Source organism: Python bivittatus, unplaced genomic scaffold, assembly GCF_059951505.1.
Source record: "Python bivittatus isolate LINGU-HERP-01145 unplaced genomic scaffold, Pbiv_v1 ctg000480_np1212, whole genome shotgun sequence".
Lineage (NCBI taxonomy): Eukaryota > Metazoa > Chordata > Lepidosauria > Squamata > Pythonidae > Python > Python bivittatus.
In genome coordinates this window covers 59,857,154-59,884,609 of record NW_028277075.1, presented here as the reverse complement: position 1 = coordinate 59,884,609, position 27,456 = coordinate 59,857,154, and the positions used below count along the sequence as shown (strand labels likewise).

Below are 27,456 nucleotides of genomic sequence, written 5' to 3'. Positions count from 1 at the left end.
GCGAGAGCATTCCGGAACCATGGCACTGTGAGTAGAGATAAGGTTGCTTTCTGTGGTTTTCAGCCCCTCTCCAGTCATTTGTAGCCATCAACCCTGTCACAGCAAAGGGGACCTGTCAGCTATCCTTACATGTCAAGAGCAACATACTGAACCTCGTTCAATAGACATTTGGCAATGTCATTACTTCAGTAAAGGAGTTCTGTGCAAATGCCCACTCATTCTATCCCACACTAACTGGAGCTTCCAGATCAACTGCAGTACAAGGGCAAACTCACATAGAACATATTTTAATAATCTAAATGTAAGGTTACCAATACATAATCTTCTGTAGCCAGACTATCCCTGCCTGGAAAAGTACGGTTAGTATACCAACAGAAGTTGGTAAGAAACATACTTGGTATTCAGTGACAGAGGTGACAACTATCCAGGCTTACTGAGTGCACTTCAAGCTGATACAGAATGAACATTCTGAATACTATACTATGCTGGAATATGTTTATGTTCTCCTTTTCCCAGTTCACACAACCTGATAATCAAATAGCAGATATTCTATTAAAATGCTCAAATCATGGGAAGCCATTCACATAAATGGCTATAGGGTGGAGTTCCAAAAGGTCATTGTCTATCTTTGCCATTTCATAGCGACTGTGGTTTCTCATAGTAGGATAAATATTTCCAATGTGTGCACACAGTGTTGGGTAAAGCACGTATAGGTCAGGACAGGAACAATTTGTTTTTCCTCAGATGTCCAAAACAGCTTACAAGATGGATGAGATCTGAATCCTCAAATTAGAGTAGTGGCTGCTAGTTGCTTCAACAATTTGCCTTCTCCTAGCTAAAGGTTAGTTCATAGTGCTTCTTCACATGTATCGACTACAATGATTGTGCAGAGTTTTGCTGGGTGCATCAGTTGGATAAAGCTACAGAGGGACTTCTGGCCATGCATTCTTTTTTTTAGATTTTTAATTTTATTTTATTTGAAGCAATATCAGCAATACATTAACATAAATCCAAATACATATAAAGAAAAAAAAATCAAAAATACAAAAAAGATCTACTTCAATGGAGATAAAGAGATGGGTACTATACATTGAAAATTTACCATATATAAAGTGTACACCAAATTATAATCTATTGCTATTAAGGTAAAACATAAAATCCAACCAAATTTGATAAAATTGTGGTTCCTTCTTCTGAAGTCTCATTACTTTATCTGTGATTTTTTTCTAATGTGGCAACTGAAGAGCCCTTGCTAATCCACACCTCAATTGTTACATTATCCAGAGTTTTCCAATGTTGCACAACTATTGTTTTGACTGCTAAAATTAAATAGATAATCAATTCTTTATTTTAAGCTTTTGGTTTGGTCCTGTAAATAAATGCAATAAGCTTAACTCTGGAGAGCCTTCAATTTAGTGATAATACTTATCTCTCCAAAATTCTTTCACCAAAAGGATATAATTTTATCACATGACCACTACAAATGAAAAAATGACCTTTTTTTGGCACCCTGTCCAACATTTAGAAAAATAAGCTTGATATCTATATGTGCCAATCTAAGAGGAGTCCAATGCCAACGATGTATAATCTCCCACTGCAATTCTTGCACTGAAGCTGAAGTGAATCCACCCAGCTTCCATGACTGCTGCCAATTTGTTTCCTGTATGGGATTACCAAGATCAGTATCCCAAGCTTCCTTTAATCCATATGGTGGATTTTCTATTTCTGATTGCAGTAATAACCTATAAATTTTTGAGATTGTTCCTTTTAGTTCTAAATCACTCTTTCTCAACCTTGGCCACTTGAAGATGTGTGGACTGGGGAATTCTGGGGGTTGAAGTCCACACATCTTCAAGTGGCCTAAGTTGAGGAGCACTGTTCTAAATAATGAAGTATTACATTCTTAAAATTAGTGTTAGTTCTGGCCACACCTTTGTTCCTGGATCAAAGTGACTGTAAGAGACTGTGGGGAGGCTGGGAAAACTGAGGCCCAAGTCCATTGACAGATTATCTTGTAATTAGCAGTTCAACCCAGATGGGGAGACATCTGATAAAAAGCATTTCAAAGAGACTGCACCTTAATTAAGTCACTGTAAAAGAGGCTGGGAAATTCCTCTTACAGTTTCCGAAGTTCTGGATTTTCCCCGTAAAAGATCCCTTACTGAAAACCATGCCATTCTTGCTTCCTTGTTTTTGTCAGCTTGGCCCCAAGCCTATAGAAATCAAAGAAACCAAACAGCCCCATGGAGGAAAATGGCAACAGGCAATTACTAGACTATCCAGGCTCTCCAAGGGGAGGGGCTTGCCGCTTATAATGTACTTGAATTGAGTTTTGCTGGGTTAACACTGGGGGCAAAAAGAAAAGGATAAAGTCTGGCAATGTGAGTTATGATTCATTGTGGCACCTTTTCTCTGGGTATGCACAACTCCCAGGGAGAGCTGAGCACCTGCTGCAGGATCAATTGGTCAACAGCCATCAGGAACTGCAGAACCAGTAAAGCTCTTTCCAGCCACGATAGCCACCTGGAAGAAATCAAATCCCTGCCATGCAGCGTGCAGAAACAAGGCTGTGATGGATAACTCAGCTGCACCGCAGTGTCTGGGGGTGAGCAAGAAGCAGCTGAAGCAGGCGCCCAGTTCCCCACATCCATTTCCTATTGCTTAGGAAAGTCTGCTGCTTCTCCCGCACTCCATTCCCAAAGGCTGCATCTGACAAGTGGTATTTTCGTTTTAGCGAAAAGCAAGCCCCAGATCCTGGAATCTCAGTTTGCCAGTTATAGTAGCCGAGCAAGCTTTTGCTTGCAACGTTCAACAACGCTCCGAAAGTCCGGGAGGCCCTTTCAGGTTCAGTTGCACCTTTTGCTCCTCAGCTGCTGCAGTCCAAGAGAGATGCCCTGCAAGCTTTCCCAGAGGTTTGGAGGGCCACCCCTCCTTTCCTTCCCCTAGGCAGCAGTACTTTTTGAAATCATGTCCAATGTGGAGAACTGTTAGGGAGTAATTTCGGTGCAATGCAGCACCATGTCCCTTTAAGCCCAGGACACTTGCTGGCTGGTCAAAGTGAAAGCTTTCTCTCTCCCTCCTCTTTTACAATGCCCTAGTTTTACTCATCTGGAAACCCAGCCCTTGCTGTACAACCCTCAGCCAAAATACACCCACCCAACTCCCTCCCAACTTCAAAATCAGTTAACCCCAAATGAAACCACATTAATCAGCAAAGGTTTCTCTTCCTCCTTTCTCTTTATAACCCCGGTGATCTAAGTATTTTTTTTAAGCAAAAGGCTAAAGCTGGGGCGGGGGGGGGGGGGTGTTGTTGTTTTAAAATAGACATCTTGCAGAGAAAGCTTATGACACAGAAGGGATCTTACACTGAAGGAGTTAATCCGAGGCAGAACTCAATGCAGTAGTCCATTACAATAATCACTGGATCTCAGTAACAACCAGGGACATCTCCACACAGCTAAACAGCATCTGCTGATGCTGTAGGTTTAACTGGGAGTTTCAGTAAATCATCCACAGACACAGAACAACATGCAGAGTGAGATCCTTTGAATCTACTCACTGTGCAGCAAGGCATGAGTGTGGCGTTGTTCTCCAAGCAGTCCTTCCACAGCCTTCAGCAGAGCAATGTGCTTTTCATTCCCATCTCAAGCAATCCAGCATTTCAGGGAAGGAGCCAGGAAAGAAGTGATGCTTCAGCCAGTTAAATTTTCTAAAGCCGCCATCCATTCCACAGGAGACCGTTCCTCTCTCGTGCCTTGGCTGCAGATGCAGGCATCAACCAATGAGGAAGACCAGCATCCGAAAGGGCAGAAAGGGGCATTGCATACCAGCTGCATGCAATGCTCTGTGTGGCTAACCAGCCCAGAGGAATCTCTTGGCTTGTGGGTGTGTGGAAGGGGGAAGGTGACAGTGGGAGGCGTGGATTCATTCCCAGACAGTACAGAGGTCTGGAAGAGTTTAGATGGACACAGAAACAAGGAAAATGAATAGCCGGGTTTTCACTCTGCACGCAGCTACAGTTATGTCCCGTAATTGTAGAAGTATTTGATGCCCAAGAGAACGTGATTCCTGATGCCTACTCCCTCTAGGTTTCCAATGGCAGAGAGTGAGTAGCTGTGTCCTGCTTTCATTCAGCTTATAAACCCCTTCAGTCACCACTGACTCTAAGCAGTATACACTCTATTCATAACGAGGGTTAAAACACAACAGTTCCTAATCATCATGACTCCTGTTGCATTGAGGAAACATTCCCCAGCATGGATAATCACAATTGCTGCTGTATGTGGCAGCTCTTTCCAGCCACCCTTCCTGAACACGACCCCTTGAGCATTTCTTAAGCTAAGATTGTGGGGGCGTTCATAAAGAATGCCTGAGTTTACCCATTGCACTAAGCCAAGACTAAACAGGCTTAGCACAATGTGTGAATCCTGTGTATGTCATGCTGTAGAATGCTCTTACCATGGAGTATGCATGCAAGCTGGGCACAAAGAGTAGCTTGACACGACATACTTTCTCTATTAACAGTCCTCAGACAGAAAAGGAAGCAGGGAAAAAGAAAAATAATGCAAGGAGAGGGATGTTCTTAAATAAATACCTCCCCCTTCATTTTTTAAATCTGAAGCAACTTTAATATTTGCTTTCATACAAAGCAACTCTAATCTCTCTCTTTCTTTTCTCCCCCACACAACACACATTCTGACAAACACATGCATTCCTCTATCCTAATTAGCATTTACTGTTGGAAGGAAGCTGATGGGGTGGGAGGCAAGGAAAGCAGGAGAGATTAAAAGGAGAGTTCATCAGGAGAGCCCCATCTCTGTTTTGGAGAAAATATGATATAAATAGAAAGTTTGTTAAGCTTTCACTAGCGAGATCTGGCTTCAAATCCCTGGTCAGCAATCAAGCTCACTGGATGATGTCTGACAAGGTCTCAGCCTTCCTTCTTTTCAAGGTTATTGAAAATAAAGCAGGAGTGTGGAAATGAAGAAACCTTGTATACTATTGTGTTAAGATTTTAAAGCCTCTTGCTCTATTCTCTTAATGAAAATCCTCCCCAGTTAACCACTTGGTATTCAATAGTTAAAATTAGCAATTAGCAAGCACAGAGATCTTAAGCACTCAACAGTGTAAAGGTTTAGACAGAAATCTTCAGCAGTTTGATAGTCTTGATCTGGGGAGATGTCTACTGCACTGACTGATCATGTTTTGTGGGATCATTTCCAGTTTCTGAGGACTGTGGATAGGACAAGATGATTGCATTTCTTTGGCCTATGACATGTACTTTAGATCCTTGCTGATCTAGATTATTAAAATCCAGCAGAGGAAGAGACAGGGTGAGCTCCAAGAAATGATAAATGCCTCATTAAACCTTGAAAGAGATGGTTCAGTCCCTCCTGAGGAGGACATCCCTCGACCTGGAGGTACTTGAGAACAAACGTCCTATCAAAATATCCCTGTCTTGGACAAGATACTTGAGAGGGTGGTGGTTGATCATCTCTATAAGTTTTTGGAGGATACAGATTAATTGGATCCATTCCAGTTGGATTTTGAACCTGCTTTTTGCATCAAAGGCACTTTGGATACTGTGCCACATAGTCTGGGAAAGACTGGAAAAAGTACAGTTCTGTTCATCCTCCTGAGTATTTCTGTGGCCTTTGGCACTATTCACTAAAATTATCCCACTGAATCAGTTATTTGGGGTTGGGATAGGAGGTGCTGTTCTTTCATGGTTCTAATTCTGCCCTCAGGATGGGTCTTCAACATTTTCGTAAATGACTTAGATGAGGGAATAGAAGGAATCAAGGGATAACATTTGCAGATGGTACAAAACTGGGGTGGACTGGTAACATTTCAGGAAATAGGCTCAAGAATCAAAAGGATCATGATAGACTTGAACACTGGGCCCTATTCAACAACATGCTATTCAGTGGAGAGAAGTGTAAGGTTCTGCACTTAGGCAGGAAATAACAGATGCACAGGTATACGATAGGCAGCACCTGGCTTAGCAGTAGTACTCACGAGATGGATCTGCGTGTCTTGGTAAACCATAGATTAAGCACAAGCTAGCAGTCTGCCTCAGCTGCCAAAAGAGCCATGCAGGTTTGAGCTACATCAACAGAGGTATAGTGTCAAGATCATAGGAAGTGATAGAACTATGCTGCACTGGTGAGACCACACTTGGAATATTGTGTCCAGTTCTGGTCACCACAGTATAAAAAGGACTCTGAGGAACTGGAAAGAGTGCAGAGAAGAGCAACAAGGATGGTAAGGAGCTTGGAGGATAAATCCTATGAAGAGCAGTTGAAGGAACTTGGGATAAAGAAGAGAAGGCAAGAGGAAACATGATAGCAATCTTCCAATGCATGAAAGGATGCCACAGGGCAGAGGGTGTGGATTTATTCTCCATAGCACCCAAGGATAAGATAAGAACCAATGGGTGGAAACTTAACAGAAAATGTTCCTAACTTGAAATAAGGGGGAATTTCCTGACTGTGAGAGCTATTAAACAGTGAAACTACCTGCCTCCGGAAGTTGTGGGTGCTCCATCACTGGAGGTTTTCGAGAAGAGATTGGACAGCCATTTGTCTGGGATGGTCTGAGGATTCCTACACTGGGCAGAGGTTGGAGTAGATGATCTCTGAGGTCACTTCCAACCCCATAATTCTGTATGGGCTCTAGAAAGGTGTTTTTTAGGGATATGCTGCTTGGTTTCATGGTTGCTGGGTGGTATGATCTCACAAGGTCCATTCTTTCATCCTTGGTTTGTTTATTTATTATTAAATTTGTATGCCACCCATCTCCCCCAATGGGTGACTCTGGGCGGCTCATATCTGTATGAAGCTGCTGGGTAAGGACATGGAAGGGGTTGGGTGCCACCAGAGTGATATGAGGCTGTGCAAGTGTTAAACCAGTGCCTGGATTTGGTAATAGCGTGGATGAGGTCCAATAACATGAAGCTGAATCCTAAGAAAAGAGAGACACCATGGTTTGGGATACAGGCCCAATAATTGTGTATTTTTTATTTTGGATGGTTTCCTCTGAAGAAGCAGGTACGCAACTTTCATGTGCTGCTGGATCCACCTTTACCACTTGAGGCCTAGGTAACATTGGTGGCCTGGAATAACCTTGGCCAACCAAATTTGGTACAGAGGCTATAACGTTTTTTGGACAGAAATGGCCATGCTTTAGTAATTTCCCATTTTTATTACTCCAATACACTCTACATGGGTCTACCCTTGAGGGATTCAGAAATTCCATCTAGTATATATGGAAGTGAAGCTGTTATCCAGAATACCTTTCTGAGACCATATAACACCAGTCCTAAAAAATGAACATTAGCATTCTAATAATGAGGTTTATGGCCTTTAATGGTTAGGATCACAATACTTGATGGGGACTTTTCTTTAATATCTATCTATCTGGATGTTAAGATCTGTAGAGGAACCTTCCTCCAATTAGTATGGAAGAGATGTCAGCCCTGCAAAAAGCCCAAAGAAAAACCCAGCAAGTGTGTGTCACTAGACAGCATGTACATCAAAGTTGGTGGGAGGTAGGCCATATGTTGGCTTGCAATGTAGTTTCTAAATTAGGGAGCCTAGGCTACACAAAATAACATAAACGTGCCCAGAGCTACCCTTTCCATTAGCAAGAAAAGCTGCATCTGGCACAGATACAACTAAGGTTGGTAACTTAGTTCTCTATCTTCCTAAAAAGCATTATGTGACAGTCTCATTTGCTCAGAGCCAGGATGGGTAGTGGAAATCAAAAGCTATGGCCCATCAGGTGATGACCATGGCAAGTGGAAACCTAAGGAGTAAATACTAAAGTTGCCAAGAAAAAACTGCATAGATTTCTCCATATTATCACCAAAAGTTAAGACTGACTTGAAGGCACACATTTTTATGCTAAAATCCATGGATTAATAAGAGAAAAATAGATATGATTTGTATTTGTGAACGTAAGAAGGGGGAGGATATAGTAGATCTGAAGGAAGGTAGTCTAGTTTTGTGGTGTGGAGGAATACCTGCAGGGAAGTGAAGGCATAGTTTAATAAGGAGTGAATTAGCTAATGAGCTAGTATGTATGCCAGAAAGAATGAACGGATACTTTTTGATGTGGGTGTATATGGAAGTAGGACTCCACAGATTGGTGATAGTTGCATGTTGCATTCCAATGAATAACAATAATGGAGGAATCAGGAAAGAATTTTGGGTAAAACTGTGGAATAGAAAATATATGTTCTGTTAAGTGACGTGGATGGATAAGTGAATCAGACAAAATGGTACAGAAAAAGTTTAATTGGACAACCTGGAACACCAAGAATGAATAAGAACCAATATAAAGGGGATGAGTATATAAAAGTTCTGTATGCAGGATGGACCAGGTTTTGGTAGTGTCAAGGGTAGATTTTGGGGGGAAAATGGGCATGGAGAAGGAAAGAATTAAAGTAGAACAACTGCACAAAGAGAAAATACAAGTTCTGTATGAAAAAGTATTAGAAAACAGATTACTCTCTCAGCAGAATAAAAATGGATCTAAAGAATCAGGGGGTGAAAGCTCCTTGGAACACAGAGAAAAGTATTATATTACAGATAAAAAACATTTTTGAAACAGTAAAAATTCTATCTAATGCTGGAATACTGAAGCTCCTTGCTTTCAACAGATTGTACAACAGCTTTCTTAACAAATACTGGTAAGCATATGGCCACAATCATGCTTTCTTTTGTAGTGATGAAAAATATTTTAGTTCATTTTAATAACTTGATAACTTTGGGAAAATCATATTGGCAAGAAATGGACCTAAAGATTCCTGTTCTTCAATTACCTGGCCTGAAATTCAGTGTTAGGTATTCACTTGTTGAACATTTTTAAAAATCTACTATAGGCAGTCATCACCCACTGTTCCCAAAGTAAGCCACTGGAAGTAGATGGCTCGAAGGAAAAACACAGCAATCTAACACAACTTATCACCTGCCATGGTGAAGCAGAGACCAATGACCCATCTAGCTTGCTGACAGTGACATCATCCATCACTTGCAATGATGGAGTTAATAAGGTGCTGTGCCTTCTGTAACAGAACTGCACTGCCTCTTCCACTGTCTGCTAGATCTTCAGCACCTCTCTCCTCATTTTAAAGGATCAGGTGCAGCTCACCTTTGTTATTAAAGGGTAGCAGCTTATTCTTTCCCATGCCCAAATCCAGACAAAGTCACGTTCACTTACAAGGTTTACATTGACTCCTACTGTACAGTAGTTCTCACCAACTGCCTCGTTCAGCGACTGTTCGAAGTTACGATGGTGCTGAAAAAGTAGGTCCTCAAACTTGTGGCTGTCACAGTGTCCCTGCAGTCACATGAACACAATTTAGGTACTTCGTAGCTGGTGTACATTTATGATGGTTGCAGCATCCCGTGGTTACATGATCACCATTTGTGATCTTCACAGCTGGCTTCTGACAAGTAAAGTCAATGGGGAAGCTGGCAGGAAGTAACAAGTCGTGGTCATGTGATGGTGTAAACAACCCATGGTGATTCACTTAACAACTGCAGCAGAACTGATGTAAGTCTGGTGCGGTCATGTGACATTTCACTTAACAACTGTATTGCTTAGCGATGGAGGTGCTGGTCAGTAAGTGAGGACTACTTGTAAATGTAAAATCTTCACGGTTTATTGAATAAACTACAACTGGCTAAGCTCTCACAACAAACAATGTTTTTGCTTTTTTTCCCTCTTACATCAAAGCTTATGATACCTCCAGCAAAATACCTTGCAGCGGTTCATCTATATGCTCTATTTCAAGCTTATAAACATAGATATTGCTTAAGGATGGGATTTAAAGATCTGAAGTTGCCCTTGAATGAGATGAATGACATGGCAAGTTGATTAAATTACACTGAATCATAAAGGAAAGATGCCAACTTAAAGCTTGATGTCAATATTTTATTGAGTTACTTTTTACATCATTGAAAAGACAATTCATTAAAATAAAAGACAATATACTGCAAACAACTGTACAATGGAGGAAACACTGAAATTTTACCGTTACCTGAACACACAGTCATAACAGCAACACTTAATGAACTAAGAACATTCCCTTTTAAAATTAGGCTTTGGGTAGGGGGAAAATCCAGTTTAAACTATTGGCAAGCATTCAAAGACAGGGGACGGATGAGCTGTTGCTTGATGTTGCCATTCTCCTAAGAGATCAGCCATGAACTGGGCATAGCAGCGGCATCTCTCTTTGGCAGAGGGAACCAGCGTGGCAAAAACAGCCAGGAGCCCCAGCTGCAGGCACAGCTCTCTTCTTTCTTTGAATCAAGGAAACTCAGATGCTTCCTCTGAGCTTTAAGGCAAAGAGAACAGATGATTTGTACACTCTGAGTGACAAAGTGCTCTGAGGTGCACTGGATCATTTCAAAGCCTAAATCAAAAGGAAGTCCTTAACAAGCGAACCAGTGAAAAACTATGCCTATTCAAGCCACTTTAATTAGATTTCTAACTGAGCAAACTGAGATAGGAGAGGATCAGGTTTGGTGCCTGAGAAAAAGTGATGCTACCCCCATTCTGATGCAGCAATAGCATGAATGAATGAGTTCTTACAAATGTTTATATGCCCCCTCAAGCACTAGACTCTAAGCAGCTTGAAAGCAACAAATTGTTAATTAGGCATCCTTTATTGCTGCCTAAAGGGCCAGGCCAGTCAGTAACAGAAGTACTTTAATATCTCAGACCATTTGGTTTTATTCCTATCATATGGCTATTTAAAACTGGGCAGCTATAGAACCAACTAAGACACATTTTTCTCATTTTGAAACTGGCTATGAAAATTGTCTCCAATTAGTAAAATGGAACATTATTCAGGTGCCCTCTTTTGATCCTCCTAACTCTGGCTCTGCCGTGACACTTGGTTCTGCATATCACTGTTTTCTATTTGTTGCAACCTAGAACATACTTGCTGCAACCTGGAAACAGTTGTTAGCATCTCCCTGGTGTGTTGAGAATGAACAGAAAATGATTAATTTGAAAGAAGCAGAGAAAGAAATTAGGAAAAAACTTACAGTACTCTCTCTGCAATCCCCAATTATCTTTGTTCAACTCCTAGTCCCTACAATTATTTGAATTTATATATGAAATTTAGACTACCTGGCCGAAAATGCCAAAGTAAGACTGGTTAGACTCTCTGAGGTTTAAGAAAGGGCTCACACTTTGGAAATAAAATTTCCAAGAACTCTGTTCTGTCCTGCCACCCACCTCTAGCCTCAGGTTTCAATGGAAGTTGAACAATAATGCAAACCCCAGTTACAGAAGGTGAAACAGAACTGACACTCTTCCTTCCTTTGGCCTTGCCTTGATTTTAGAGCTTTTTACAACACAGTTTGAGATCACTCCGCCTGCTGCTCACCTCTGATCCTGAGCCCTAAAACTTTCATTAAGTTATTAACTTTTATTGTGCCTATCAGCATAAATTGTAAGCACATCTTTCAACTCTTGCTTTCCTATAAAAAGATACCATTTCTTTTAGTACGAAAGAGGCATAAACTCTGGTAACTTTCTGACCCAGCAATTGTTTGTGGATAGCTGGGTGGTCATTTTATAGCAACCAATATTTCAATTTTTGGTGTGTTCATAAGGGAAATGATGTGTGGTTACCAGACCTGGGTTGCAAAGATCCAGACAACCACTAGACAGCAGCAAAGACAGTTTTCTGCATCTTTTCACAGCGGTCATCCTGGATTTTGCAGCCCAGATCTAATGGCCCTGAAGTTTTTTCTATGATAACTGGAATTACCTCAAAACCCATGAAGGCTGCTCTAATCTGTTATTATGTGATTAGCATTTTGTTATCCCTGAGCAGTTTCTTTTCTCAGTTACATTGTCTGCAAAGCTTTTTTCCTACGCACCAGCTTTCATCAAAAGGAACCTTGTCTTTATAAATCAATCTGTATGGGCTTTCACAAGCTTAAAGTTACATTAAGAGGTGGCCTGCTTCCTATTTAACTTCCATGTACTGGTAATTTATATACTTTGTATACAAAGTAATGAGGAAGATAGAAGGACAAAGTTATTCAACTAAACAAGGCAAGTAGAACGCATTCGGACAAACACACCAAAATCCAGTGCCATTTTACTGAAGGAGCAGAGTAAAATAAGCCACCGAAGATGGACTTCTGTACTGTAGACGCAGAATAGACTAGGAAAACATTTCTATACAGCAATCTGTTTCCAAACTTCATGACACTGGAATTTCCCCAAATCTTAAAGTTTAATGATGTGAGCAGTTTTGCTCACAAGCTTAATGCAATGGGAGTTTGCGCTGAAGAAAGCTGAGTAAAACCTACAATACTAAAATACATCATAGCTCTATAATACACTCAAAATATCATACCAGTTTCTAATGCTGCCAGCGCATTGACTAAAAGAAATATATGATTCCCTTTCACAAACCATGTCCTTCATTAAAAATGCCTTCATAATTTTAAAATCAGTGTACCAACAAAATTAATTTAATACAGAATCCTTCATTTTTCATTAATCGTATCCATTACAAACTACAGCAGCATAATACAAAAACAGAGCAATTATATATATTTATACACAACATATGTGTGAGTGTGTGTGTATGTATTTCACTGCATAAAATATTCTGCAGCTGAGAGTTTCAGTAGATCTTTGTATTTTTAGTTTGAAAGAAATAGAGTAAATATGATTACTCTACCATAGGAGTTCTTCAGGCTTCAGAAAATTATATGCACAAGAACATGAACCACAGAACAAACAGGAAAAATATTGAACCTGAGTAAACTCTATTCAAATAGAGGCAATCATTCATTCAATAAATCAAATATTGCACTTTTAAATAAATCTTCATCACAGAAAAGAACACAAAAATATAGCCAGGACAGGAGGGGTACCCACCCCACCAATACCACACACTATAAGAATAGTCATATGCAAACCATAGTTAAAGCTACATAGCTTTTCTCTTTCCCTAAGAATGCCACTTGTGGTCAGTCCTGAAGTGACAACTAATAATCTTACAACTTGGATAAACTGTTCACTCTGCAATGGGCACTCAAAATGAACAATGGGGCAATTCTGTAGTTGTTTTGCATATTGTGAACCAAGTATTACTCTTCTATAGGTATTTGGAAACCTGAGAATACTTGAAGGGTGTGTGTGATAATACTGGACTTAATGGGAAATCACAAATGTGTTTATCACTACAGTATTCAGTTTGCAACACAATAACAAGTTTTTATGTAGGTAGTGTAAGATTTAATTTGGGCTCCAATTCAGAAAAAGTCAAATCCAACTCTGGCTGGTTCAATTTGGGACCTGAATATGAAATTTAATTATGCAAATCTCAGTGTCTCCACTGAGTGCAACTGGAAATCAAGTTCTGTTTAGAATCTTTTGTCTTTCTAACATAACTTCATGGAAATTGCAGGAATGGTAGGTTCTTGTAAGACAGAGGTGGACAACTTTCCTAGCCTGCAGCAAGGGGCTGCAAGGGAAGGATGGAATACAAATTTGGCCCCTTTTGGGAATGTAGAAATGAGTGGGTAAGGCAAACAACTCTATTCCCATAACTGGAATCTTCTCAAATTCTCCCCAAATGCCCCCAAATGACACCAATGAAATCTGGTAGCAAAGGGACCAAATTTCAGAGCTTTTGCAAAGGTCTCAAGAGATAAAGTGGGAGTGGGCCTACTTCCATTTGTTTCAGCAAGTGATGCTGAAAAATGGCCATTTTGTTACCGAAAGTAAGCAGTGTAACAGTGAAGAGATGGGGGCTATGTGTAGCCTCTGAATGTAGACTATCCCTCCCATGACAAAGGAATTAAGCCTCCTAAATTTAAGTCAATAAGTATAAGGGGGTTGTGCTGGGCATATTGAAACATTGTTTTTAAAATAGAAAAAAATGCCATTAAAAGTTTTTTGGAAGATCTGAGTAACACTTGTTCAGCTAGTAAGCCCATCTAACTTTTTATGTTTGTTCAGTTTCATATGAATAGATTGAAAAGATTTTGTGCAACAGTTGTCTAACAGGTTGCCAGAAAAGAAGGCACTAATCCCCCATTTGTTTATTTGGACTTTTGCTATTAAAGTAACATATAACACAGAGAAGATTCTAACTAAGAAGCTTGCGTTGTTCTAGAAGAGTAAGTCCATTTTTCTGGAGTGGGGGTTTCTACAGTTTTAAGTTGGATGGGATTTTTATTAAAATAGTGAAACTATACAGATCAACCTATGAAAGGAACATATACAGAAGGGTTTCGCAAATTGCTAAATGAAATAAATTTCCTTTTTTCCTGTCTAATCAGCATTAAATACCATATTTAGACACCAGAGGACTGGGATAGATAATGCATAGGAAGGATGCCATGACTGAGACACTTGAACTACCATGGTCAAGCAGGAAGCCATTGTTATGATATTCCCAGGTCCCATAAATTCCACCTTTAATATACCTGCTTCTGGGTGGAAAACTACTAAAGCACTGATCACTGCAGATACATATTATTTAAAAAAACTTGTCCTGAAGAACTATGATTTGAAAACCTTGATAAAACCATTAAATTTGATAGGAAGTTAGAGTTGTCAATCAACTCACCCTCCTCCCATCTTTGTATTATTAGTTGCACACCCCTAATAGTTAAACCTGTGGTCACAAGTATTGATGGGTACTTTGGATATACCTTATTCTGATATTTACTTTGAAATTAGCATATTCCACAAAGTCAGAGCTTGACTTCCTTTTGTTTCATAAGCAGCTGCTATTTCTCATCACCATTTTCTTTCACATTGTCCTTACTGTTGTCGAATATGATCAACAATAGCAATTCACAAGAATTGCTAAGCATCCAAATTATGACATCAGATGAAATCTCTGGTCATTATACACACTCCAATGAAAAGGTAATAAGGGAAAGTAAGACTGGGGTCAAAGAAGAAAATGGTGCAGAGAAATAGATCAGCCAGGGTCTTCAAAGGGCATAGAAATAATATGAATATGTCTGCAACACACATAAAAAAATTTAGGAAAGTGGAAAATATTTTCAAAACATGAAAATAAAACTGGATGAATTTTACTTTACCGATATAAGAAAGCCTTGTCTTTCTTATAAAACCAAAATATGACATGATAGCTATTGTGTTCACATGATCAAGTAAATTAATTCTGCAGTAAAGCTTCTGCAGAATAAAGCATCATATAAATGAATGGTTGCTACTTCCATAAGGAAGGAATAAGCATAAGTATTCCAGATAAGAAATTGACAATAATCATATTCAAATGTTAGATTTCATCTGAGAATTTCAATACAAAAATATAGATCTCTGATTATTTTGTCTTTAGCAAAATAGAAAGGCACAATTACATAATAAAATATCCTATTTATAAAAGGTATATGTGTTCCCATCTTAAATAAAAGAATTTGAGCAGTCACTGTTGAACTTAAATGTGACCAATATGCATCATTAATATTTCTGGAACAGGAACAACAGAATCAGTATCCTATGAAATCTGAACATGAACATTTTAAAAAAATAATCTAAAAGTGTCTGTGTTTTTCACTCTTCTGAAGTTTTAAAAAGGGATCTTATTATTCAGCCAACATTAATTTCACAATATTTTGCTTTATCAACCCTCAATGCAAAAATTCTCTGCAAAGTACAGTATAGATTTTTTTTTTTAACACTATATCGAAACCACAGTTTCCACTGGCAATTTCACATGTGCATCTTCAAAGCAAGTTCTGAAATCTTTGTGTATAAAGTCATACAAAAGCAGTGCGTATTCCTTCTCTTCTGAAAAAGGCCTAAATGGGAAGCATGTCATTCCTTTGTAGTTATACATGGTAGCCATTTGCCCTCCCAATATATGATGAAGGCGTGAAGTTCTCATAGATTGCCATGGCATTTGTGTTCTGATAGATGAGATCCACTTTCTTCTCTTTCTGAGATTTAATAATGTCCATAACACAGTTGTTTAGGAAGACATACTGATCCTAAGAGGAGAAAAAGACAATGCAATCTTTACCATAGGTTTTAGAAGATGTACCCATCAGTTTGAAGATGCTATGTACTCTGGAGCACTTTGGAGATCAAATCCAAAGCACAATACAGCCCTAATAATCATGACATATCCAATTATTGTTCTGCATGCTTAGAATAGCAGTCTGTCCATACCTCTGTTTGTACCATTAAAGAGCGATGCATTCGTAGATCATATACAACGCCATACACATCAACTGTGTTCTCCATCTCCATTTGTTGGATCAAACGGTCAATTGCAATGAAGGTTCCCGTCCTCCCAACACCAGCACTGTTAAAACAATATATAGGATTGAATACCTTCATCTCATTCTTCTATTATATTTTTCAACCATTACATTTACAATCCAGTTTAAAGACAGCACAGCCCAATTTTGTCTCTTCTATGTAAGGAAAAAAAAAAAGAAAGGAAAATAATGTGCTAGTTGTGCAGCTACCCTATTTAATCTATATGCTGTTTTTCCAGGGACTAGAGTACAATGTGGTTAAGTATAATGTACTATATGTAAACAAAAACCATCTTCATCATCTTGTCAAGGTGTGGATGGGAGATTACTGGATTACATGGATGAGAGATTGTTAGGAATAATATGGCTATAGGCTAGACTGGGAAACTGGGGAAAAAAACCTTATACTAGAAGAAGGCAGTGGCCAATCACTTCTGTATCATCATTAAGGAAACTTCATGATTGCATCTGTGAAGCCACCAGGAGTCAACCTTGACTTGAAGGAGGCTTTACCTACTTACCCAAAGCAACAGCCAAGCCAGTTTATGCATAATTTTTTTTTTGCCAGCTGGCAGAAGGATCATGGAGAAGGAAAAAAGAAAGTGCAGATGCTTTTGAATTACTAGGACTATGATAACAAGAAAGTGGCTTTCCAATTTTTAAAAACAAAATATCTAATGCCCAGGCAGGGATTCAAAACGGATGAAGAAGAAAGCATGACCATGCCCTTAGGATTTTTTTTTTTTGACAACTGCGCTAAAGGTTGAATGATTGGTTTGTTTTTATATTTTGATTGTCTACAGAATGAGATAATGCATTTTGGGAAGGGGAATTTAGAAGAAAGCACATGAAAAAGGAAAAAAAATACACTCTCATAGCACAAGTTGGATGTGAGTCCTGATCCTCTCCTTCCCCACAGCTGCTTTGGTTTAATATAAAATTATTTAAAGCTGGAGGGAGCCTGACTTTAAGTCTCCCTCTGGTTTGTTTTTGACTCCATGACCTTGAAAAAATTCTGCCACTTGGGGTAGCTACCATTTAGCAACACTCTATGCCTCAGTGACTGCATACGCATGTTAAGTTAAACCACGAGGGGCAGTTTTTTCATCCCAACGTTTGTACAGCTTATCAAGTGCATATGTCCCCAACACACATATAGTCTCTCTCTGATACATGCCTTGATGCACATGCTATCATATCTGCAAATATACAGACAGCTCTCATCTCAGTCCATTCCTCTCCCTTGGATCATCCAGTTGGCTGGGACCAGGTTGTCTGCTATAGGTGGCAGCATGACGCTCTACCAGACAAGTGATCATAGTTCAAATCTAGTTTGTTTTAAACCAACTAGTTAGATGCCATCAAGTCAAAAACTGTAGTTGGTTGCTCTAGCTGACTGACGCATCACAATTACTTAAAAGTAAATACAAAAACTCTGAATGCCCACTTCTGGCCATGGAGGAGGAGAATACAGAAATCCAAGGTTGAGTGTAACGTTCAAATATAATCAATATAAAATAGCCTCCCTTGTTCAGATGATTTAAGAGGCTAAAAGCCAAAAGGCTGGGTGCACCTTATGTATGTGTGTCAGACTGATAGCGTGCATTTCAAGGGTGGGTTGAGTTCTAATTGTCATATGGCACTGTCACTTACTACCTGATTGTCTGATTTTATAATGTTAAAAGCAGTCATCTCCATGAATATCTTTGAAAAACTGCCACTCATTGTACACAAGCACAACTACACAGAATCATACTTTAATGTTCATAAAGATATTATCTTTGTACCTGCAGTGAACTAAGGCTGGAGAAGATGGTGGCTTCTGCGTCATGTATTCGTGAACCAAGTGCCTGAAGCTGATGAGGAGGTCAGTGGTTTCTGGAACCCCGTGATCAGGCCAGGCAGTGAAGTGAAACTGACGCACAGGATGACTTTCCGGTGAATCACTCTTGTCAAAATACAGAGGAGGAGTTAGAACTCACAAATAAATTATTCCCGTGGATGCCTCCTGGCATCCTTGCCTTACTTTTTTAAAAAATTAAGCTTTGTTCAGACAAGCTATCAAAAGTACTCATATTTCATATACCTGGGTCCTGTAATATCAAACATAGGAAATGCACATTGGGAGAAAAGTAAAGGTGGGCAGATCAAAGCTATCTGGGCAAATGTACATCCTTCCTCAACCTGGTGCCCTCCCGTTGTGTTGGGACTCTATTTCCCAGAATTATCAGGTAGTGTTGCCAACAACAAAGCTCACTCGGAATTCTGGGGGTGATATTTTGCACAATTGAGGGCACCAGGTTGGCAAAAAGTGGCATAACTGGAAACAAAACAGCAGGAGTGAAATTAGGTCCAAGGTAGGAAGAGAGAGAATGACAAATTGGTCAGGGTAAATACAAGCAAGGGGACAAAAAAAAACAAGCTATGTTTATGAGTTCACATTAAGAACCAAATAAATTTCCTACCCTAAATTTTCTATTCAACATTCTTATTTTTTATGATGATGCTAGAAGCTGACTAACTGGAATTAAATGTGGTTAATGCAGGTGCAGGCAAATGCCCATTTATACAGTCAGGTCCAGAAATATTGGGACATCGACACAATTCTAACATCTTTGGCTCTATACACCACCACAATGGATTTGGAATGAAACAAACACAATGTGCTTTAACTGCAGACTGTCAGCTTTAATTTGAGGGTATGTACATCCAACTCAGGTGAACGGTGTAGGAATTACAAGAGTTTGCATATGTGCCTCCCACTTGTTAAGGGACCAAAAGTAATGGGACAGAATAATAATCATAAATCAAACTTTCCCTTTTTAATACTTGGTTGCAAATCCGTTGCAGTCAATCACAACCTGAAGCCTGGAACGCATAGACATCACCAGACGCTGGGTTTCATCCCTGGTGATGCTCTGCCAGGCCTCTACTGCAACTGTCTTCAGTTCCTGCTTGTTCTTGGGGCATTTTCCCTTCAGTTTTGTCTTCAGCAAGTGAAATGCATGCTCAATGGGATTCAGGTCAGGTGACTGACTTGGCCATTGCATAACATTCCACTTCTGTCCCTTCAAAAACTCTTTGGTTGCTTTTGCAGTATGCTTTGGGTCATTGTCCATCTGTACAGTGAAGCGCCGTCCAATGAGTTCTGCAGCATTTGGCTGAATGTGAGCAGATAATATTGCCCGAAACACTGCAGAATTTATCCTGCTGCTTTTGTCAGCAGTCACATCATCAATAAATACAAGAGAACCAGTTCCATTGGCAGCCATACATGCCCACGCCATGACACTACCACCACCATGCTTCACTGATGAGGTGGTATGCTTAGGATCATGAGCAGTTCCTTTCCTTCTCCATACTCTTCTCTTCCCATCACTCTGGTACAAGTTGATCTTGGTCTCATCTGTCCATAGGATGTTGTTCCAGAACTGTGAAGGCCTTTTTAGATGTCGTTTGGCAAACTCTAATCTGGCCTTCCTGTTTTTGAGGCTCACCAATGGTTTACATCTTGTGGTGAACCCTCTGTATTCACTCTGGTGAAGTCTTCTTTTGATTGTTGACTTTGACACACATACACCTACCTCCTGGAGAGTGTTCTTGATCTGGCCAACTGTTGTGAAGGATGTTTTCTTCACCAGGGAAAGGATTCTTCGGTCATCCACCACAGTTGTTTTCCGTTGTCTCCCGGGTCTTTTGGTGTTGCTGAGCTCACCGGTGCGTTCCTTCTTTTTGAGAATGTTCCAAACAGTTGTTTTGGCCACGCCTAATGTTCTTGCTATCTCTCTGATGGGTTTGTTTTGTTTCTTCAGCCTAATGATGGCTTGCTTCACTGATAGTGACAGCTCTTTGGATCTCATCTTGAGAGTTGACAGCAACAGATTCCAAATGCAAATAGCACACTTGAAATGAACTCTGGGCCTTTTATCTGCACATTGTAATTGGGGTACTGAGGGTATATCACACACCTGGCCATGGAACAGCTGAGAAGCCAATTGTCCCATTACTTTTGGTCCCTTAACAAGTGGGAGGCACATATGCAAACTGTTGTAATTCCTACACCGTTCACCTGAGTTGAATGTACATCCCCTCAAATTAAAGCTGACAGTCTGCAGTTAAGGCACATTGTGTTTGTTTCATTCCAAATCCATTGTGGTGGTGTATACAGCCAAAGATGTTAGAATTGTGTTGATGTCCCAATATTTCTGGACCTGACTGTATGTAGTTTTACTATGATCTTTAAGAAAAGGATTTATCCTCTGAATTTCGGTGTGGGGAATAATTTATTGCCCCCCATTCTGAAATCTGTAGTCACTATGTTGCTCCTATCAGGAATAATTTAAAAATAAGAGTAATTTCTGGATCCTGGCACATGTATTCTTAATTAAAGACTGATAAAATTCTGCCTAGCTCCAAACTTCAGGGGTTTAAAGTATTTGTTTTCCTGCCCAAATTCCTTGAGACAAGCCAAGATATGAACTGATCTTAAGTAAGTAAGTAAGTAAATACTAAATTTAGCTCTAGAAACAAACCACACAGAATTGTTAAAACATAGGCCCAATGCCAATCTTGGTGCATTGGTGAAAAATTAACTCTATCAAATCCAGTTTTACAGTATTTATTTTATCATAACTAAATGATAAAAATGGGGGTGTATTACAGGGCTGTTTTCATTCAATGTCTACATAAAACCACTTGGTGAGATCATCCATTGGCATGGGGTTAGGTTTCATTACTCTCTTGATGGCACCCAATTGAACATCTTGACCCCTGACTATTCAGTAATCTTTAAGGGCAGCCCCATGATCAAGATGGAAAGGGGAAGGGTGTAAGTGACCTTGTTCTAGATCAGGCTCAGTGGGGGGTACCACATGAAGCTGGACAAAGGCCCTCCTGGCCACGATCTCCATGTATTCCTGAGGTGCCTGCAGGTTTGACCACCCCTACTACCACAGACTTGTCTGCTCAGAAAGAAATGGAATCACCATAAAATAGTGCCTCCCACTTCCAACTTTTATAGGCAGCCCAGAAGGACACTGTGGTTCACAATACTAAAGGCTGCCAAGCTGTCTAGCAAGTCAAGAATGGTTGTGCTCCCACCATCCATGCCTTGCCACAAGTCATTTATGCGGTTTCTGCCCCATACCATGGGTCTGAACCCTGATTGCCAAGAGTCCAGGTAATCTGCTTTTATCAGAGTGCTCTGAAATATAGGATCACAACTCACTTGTTCCATGGAGAAATCTCTTATTGTCCACTCTGGAAGGACAATTTCTGAAGTCATGGCCACTGTTATATCCCCATATTTCATGGACTGTTTGTTCGGCCAATACTCTTCACATTTTGTCTAAAAGTATAAATGACATGTAAAATAATGTTATTGTCAAATCCTTTCTTGGACTGGAGATACCATAGCTGAAAGATATTACAATAAATCAGCTTTCAATAACATTGTACCAGACAGACATGATGTAACCATAACTCTTAAGATTCTTAGCCAGCATGGTTAGAGAACTCAAGAAACTACTGAAAACCATGTCTCCTCTACCTTGAAGACTAACATGATTCCAATCACCATCTAGAGATCAGTTACACGAAACCGTCTCATCCTTGCCACAGAGCACTATTCTAATTATCTGTTCCTCTATGTCTATAGACATGACATGCTGGAGGATCAGCTGCTCCTTCGTAGCTGCATTATCTCCAAGAATATAAATAAAATCTAAATGGAAATATGTATCTGTTAATAATTGACTTTTTATTTTGGCCCTGTCAAAACTGACCACACTCTCCTATCCTTTTCCTAAACTCATTTTTTAGTGTGGACAGAATCTGAATCTTGGCTTTTCCTTGCACAGCTCTCTCTACCAGCAATATATATTGCATCTTAATTATTCAGAAACTGGCAATAGTTTTTGTATAAGGAGCAGGGAATAATAGTCTTAAATAAATTCTAATGCCACTCATGTGTAGCACAGTTGTTGTGTGCTGTGATGTTTTGTAACTGGTCCCAGAATTTTAAAAAACTTACCCGGCCTTGTTCAATGCATTTAGTCAACATAACAACTGTGTAAATCTTCTTCTCCCAGATCATGCGCCAGAAATCTTGCACAGTGTTAGGCAAAGGGCCTTGTGCAGCAATGAACTCTTTCTTGGAGTTATACCCCTGTGATAAAAGTATGGCCTCAGTATCATTTTTTAACAACCTCCCCACACTAAATAACATGGGTTTTAAACAGACCAGGAAGACTTACAGGTATATAATTTGCATTAATATAATCATTAGTTGGATGATTTTGAATTGAAAGTTTAACGCGAGAAATATCATCTGCAAGGAGAAAAAAAGAGATGTTAATTAATTTCTATGGCCGCCCATCTCAAGCGAGAGACTCTGGGTGGTGAACAATCATAAAATCAATTAAAACCAATGACAAACAGAATACAAAAAATAAATATATACAATATGAACTCCCTTCATAATTCTTAACTGAAACATGACAGCCCAGGTCCACCATCCATACCAAATTTGTTGTCATGACCCAAATAAAATATGGAGAATTTAAAATCAAAATCGAAGTTGCATTTTCTATTATAACTATGCAGAAAAGCTAGCAGGAATCGCTGTTGCACAAATGGAAGTTATGATCACATTTTTTAAAGTTATAGCTAAACTACTTTCAGTAGTAGTAAGAATAAACAAAGAACAAGAATGGGGAACTTACAAGGCAAAACATTGTTATATCTGTTTTTTCCTTTGTTTTCTGGCAATTCAGCAGCAAATTTAGGCTGATTAGCACCAACTAACCTGAGAATCTACAACAGAGAAAGATATAATTTATTACTTTTCTGTCTCAAAACACAGAAATTGTTTTTGAACATTTAGCATTGTTGTACTTCAGTAACAGTGGATGCCAGGAAAGGTCATTTTTATCTCTGCTTGTTATTTTGCTTTCATAATTGAGTTTTGGCTCTTTACTGAAATCCACTCAAATATATAACTGTTACAAGTTGCAAGAATTCAGTTAATAATGGAAGTGACCATATATGTATGGAAAATAGTTCCTGTGTGAATAAGAATTGTAAAAATGCATACCTCATACTCTTCAGCAAAACCACAGTTTGAGTCAGCTCTCTGTTTCTTAAAATAAGACTCATAATGGTCAACTTTAAGTAACTTTGATCTGTAAAAGACAAAAACAGCAACTACTGTTTAGTGCACAGTTTTGTTCAAACCACAAAAAAGGACTGAGACTTTGGGAATTAACCCCTTAATTATGCAAAAAACTCCCATGCATAAGAACCAAATGTGTCCACTGAGAAATGCTAAAGCATATCAAGGTATGAATTAGAGACAATAGCAATTCAGAAATTCCAAAGATCAAAAGCATAGTCACTTGACAAGTGAAGTGCTTAACATGTAAAGGAAGATAATAAAACTTCACTCAACTCAAACCCTAAATCAACACTAAACAGCTTAGAAACTAAGCAGAAATCATAATATGTAAGTACTTGGGTAGAGAGGGAGACACATTAATTTTGTTTGTTTATTCAGGGTTGAATTATTTACTTACTTTTTAGGTCTGGAAAGGAAAAAGGAAAGAAAAAGAAAAAAAATATGCATTAGTTATAGTCTTTATTAACTGAGCAAAACAATTTTCATATATAATACTTGGGATTTAGCAAAGGTTGTAATAAGTTCCATAAAATAATTCCCTGTTGTGATATGAATGGTTCCAATTAAGTTTTGAAACCAATGCATTGCGTTAAAAACCTATCTTATCCAGATTTTAAGCTATCTTAATGCCATTTCCAATTATTTGTTTCCTTTTTTCCTGCTTCTTAGATATGTTACTTCATTCAGAAGGACTTTAAAATAGTTAATATTAAGATTAAACTAGATGTGATACCACTTGCACAATTAGTAACTATGTGGATGGTTTTCTTAAAGGTTAGCTGGCTTATTAAAATTCTAATGACCTTAAATGTTTGTAAAGCTTTGGAAATGTTATGGAATGTATTTATTTATTTAAATATATTGGCCACCCAACTCCAGTGGACTCTGTATATCATTCTGTCCCACCCGTTTTCAAACCAGGATCAGATAAAAAAATAGTTCAAACAGATTTCTGAGTACTAGGCAAAGAAAAAAAAAGCAGCATTCAACTCACTCAATTTGTGTAAATGGCACTTCGTTATTTCTACCTTTCCTATAAAATTGGAGATTTGAAAACAAGTTAGTTGGGATTTTCATCCTTTAACATTCACAACAAACTAGCTATGTAGCTTTTCATAGGTTTGGTTAATGCACTTACATGATGCCATAAATTATGCTCTTGGGTAGGCAATATGTTTATGAAAATTCTCAGTCATCCAGGTGGAATTGCCATGACTCAACCTCCAGACTTTTGGGTAGACAACACATGTGTTTTCAGAAATTGCTAAAGGATGGTGTGTTTAATCTTCTGTCACAAGACAGATCTGGGTAACCACCAATCCTGCCTTATCATTCCAGAATACATAGCTTATAACCAAGAAAAAGGTCTGTGTAGCAACAGATCGAAACGAAGATTAAACAAAAACATGCTCTCCATGTTTTGAATCACAACTCCCATAATCCATTAATAGCTATGCTGACTGGATCTTTTAGTCAAAGTTATCTAGAGGAAACCACAGAGACAATGATCTAACTGGGAATTCTGGGAGTTCCAGACCTAACCCATTTGGAGAGTCTTGGTGGAAGAAACTGCAGTAGAGGTACCTATGATTTATCATGGAACTCAAAATGTAGCTGAATTATGAAGTTGTTATTGTACCTTTTCTTTTTCCAGAAGATGAATGCCACTACTGCAACAATCACTACCAGAACCAGAACGCACCCAACAACAGCTCCTGTAATGACACCTTGAGGGGGAAGAAAAGAGAGACAGAAAGAGAGAGAGAGTCTTCCTCATACTTTTTATGCTCCCCTACACCCATCTAATGCCCCTACCCCCTTTTTTAGGCTCGCTCTTTCTCTCTTTTATATCTTCTAGCTTTCTATCATTCTTTTTAGATTTTCATCTTCACTCTTGATGTATATTTTTAGATCCTTTATGCTTCTTTTTAATGACTGTACACCATCCCCTTATGCTGGTCTATGACTGTAATAAAGATTTGATTATGCTCTGTTTTGCTGCTTTTATTGCCACAATGTAGTCCTTAATAAAGGCAGCCAACTGAACTGGATCAGCTGTATCTCGAAACTTCATTGATATGGAGCAGTGTTTGGCAACTTTAAGATGTGTGGACTTCAACTGCCAGAATTCCCCAGCCACCATGCTGGAGAAACACTGATAGAGAGCAATATACTACTTCAAAGCGAATTGCCAATTCACACATCCCTTATGTTTATCGTTTTACATATATTTGTTAGTTCTCAGAATTGAGAGTGGATTCAGGAACAGGGGCTGCCTATGCAGTATTCTCCCATGCAGTATCCTTAGGGATAAGGAATATCCAACGCCACATGTTAAGTAAACAAATCTGCCCTGCTTTTTAAAAAAAAAACTCCTGGTAATTTAAGAAACTGGTGCCTAATAACACTAAGTAAATTTAAGGGCCTGGAGCTAAGAACACTAAGTAAAATGTATAGTTTGTGAATTGTCATATATGCTAGCACATATAAGGCTTCAGACTAGCATAGAACAAGTCCCTATACATGCAGATTCCTATTAGTAGGAGGAGTGGAAGCCAATGGAATATTGTCTGTCATGTGCACCAGCTTAAACTCTACCTGGCTGCAGAATGCCTGGCTTCAGTAATTCACTGCTGTGATAAATTCAGATTATAGCTTGATCTGCATGGGAATGTCTTAGAAAATGGTTCCAAATCTGGGGATAAGACTGTTAACTTGGATTGACCATTAAAGTTATATTATGCTTATGCTTCAGTAACCGCAGGATGTCTCCGTTTATTGTTGGATTTGAGTCAAACAGTGGCTATAACATGGTCTTCCAAAGCTTAGGGCCAAGTCTCTAAATAAATGCTTGTCTCTACAAAGGTTTGCTTGTACAGTGAGATCTTCAACAAAGATCTTTCCTTGGGTGTCCTTGATATTTTAAATACCGTGGATGTTTTTTTTACAGATGGCTACCCCAAGGGTGTATTAATGTTCCCAGGATGGCCTACGTGATGCTCACCCTAAGACCTTATATTTTCCTAGTCTGTTAAACTACTTTTATGCTGCTGTCTATTTATGAATACACAATATTGACTTTCTCTTCAAATTCAGTAAGGATTTTGATCAGAAGATTCAAAAGTTTTGGTCAGAGCACAGTTGGGTTTGCAACAAGAATTTAATCAGTACCTGGATTCTGAGGTAAGACAACAGATGGTGAAAGAGGTGAAAATGAGACATAACTCTTCTCTATGTTGACAATGGTCTCATTCAAAAATACAATATGAGTGAAAGCAGCAACACATGCCCTAATCAAAGATAGGGGAGAAAGTAAGTAGCTATTAGGCTGAAATACAGTCAAAAGTTTCAAGAGATACGTAGATTACTCATTCATAATATTTTGTTCACATGCAACATTGGAAAATACAATATAAAACTTGAGAAAAATTACCTGTATGAACTAAGAGGATCTAATTTTCCATTAAAATAACCGTATGTGGTAGATCCATTTCCTATTTCAACCTCATAGTCCTGATTGTTGGTGGAGAAAGATGAACGTTTCTGTTCAGTTTTGACATATGCAACATAACTTCCTGTTTTTTTACTGCTGAAGTCATTATATGTGTACTTTAAAGACTCATTTGAGATTGTACCTATTTAGAAAAATAACACATTTTAAGCTAAAGTTGAATGATAAGCAGCACTTCAACAAAATGTTAATATACTGTTTTTAAATTGGGAAAAAAAACCCCCGGTGAAACATGTTTTTACTATTTTATTTAGCTGTCTGGGAAGTTTGTTGATGACTGTAACATTCCTAACATTTATAAATGCAAGATTTCATATTCTTGTATTCCTGGGCAAAGTTACAGTGCAAATATCTAAAGATGGTTAGTTTAATTCACTTTTGGAAATAGTTTATATACATTTTTAAGAATAAATGAACAGTGTTTTTCTTCAGTTTCTAGAATTTGCTGAAAAAAAGGAAATACTTTTTCAGCTGAATGTTTCTGAAAT

At 38.8% G+C, this 27,456-nt stretch overlaps 2 protein-coding genes across 3 annotated transcripts in view; both read right to left on the bottom strand.

Annotated features, from left to right (window-relative positions):
• The window catches only part of OSBPL5 (oxysterol binding protein like 5), a 174,766-nt gene extending 170,987 nt beyond the window's left edge, over window positions 1-3,779 (bottom strand). Inside the window, exon 1 of one of the 2 annotated variants that reach the window (XM_088146039.1) lies at window positions 3,560-3,779. In XM_088146039.1, the coding sequence (XP_088002165.1) occupies window positions 3,560-3,574 (15 nt within the window). In that variant the 5' untranslated portion in view covers window positions 3,575-3,779. The remainder of the gene's footprint in view (window positions 1-3,559) is intronic. The other variant, XM_088146041.1, reaches the window with a different exon arrangement.
• A 6,139-nt stretch (window positions 3,780-9,918) lies between these two features.
• PTPRJ (protein tyrosine phosphatase receptor type J) overlaps window positions 9,919-27,456 on the bottom strand; it is a 98,967-nt gene continuing 81,429 nt past the window's right edge. Inside the window, exons 12-23 of the mRNA XM_088146038.1 lie at window positions 26,891-27,092; window positions 26,629-26,747; window positions 25,097-25,184; window positions 24,452-24,490; window positions 23,377-23,464; window positions 23,006-23,096; window positions 22,538-22,611; window positions 22,315-22,449; window positions 21,511-21,630; window positions 18,071-18,231; window positions 16,192-16,327; window positions 9,919-16,010 (exon numbers count right to left, since the gene is read on the bottom strand). Coding sequence (XP_088002164.1) covers window positions 15,852-16,010; window positions 16,192-16,327; window positions 18,071-18,231; window positions 21,511-21,630; window positions 22,315-22,449; window positions 22,538-22,611; window positions 23,006-23,096; window positions 23,377-23,464; window positions 24,452-24,490; window positions 25,097-25,184; window positions 26,629-26,747; window positions 26,891-27,092 — 1,412 coding nt within the window. The 3' untranslated portion in view covers window positions 9,919-15,851. The remainder of the gene's footprint in view (window positions 16,011-16,191; window positions 16,328-18,070; window positions 18,232-21,510; window positions 21,631-22,314; window positions 22,450-22,537; window positions 22,612-23,005; window positions 23,097-23,376; window positions 23,465-24,451; window positions 24,491-25,096; window positions 25,185-26,628; window positions 26,748-26,890; window positions 27,093-27,456) is intronic.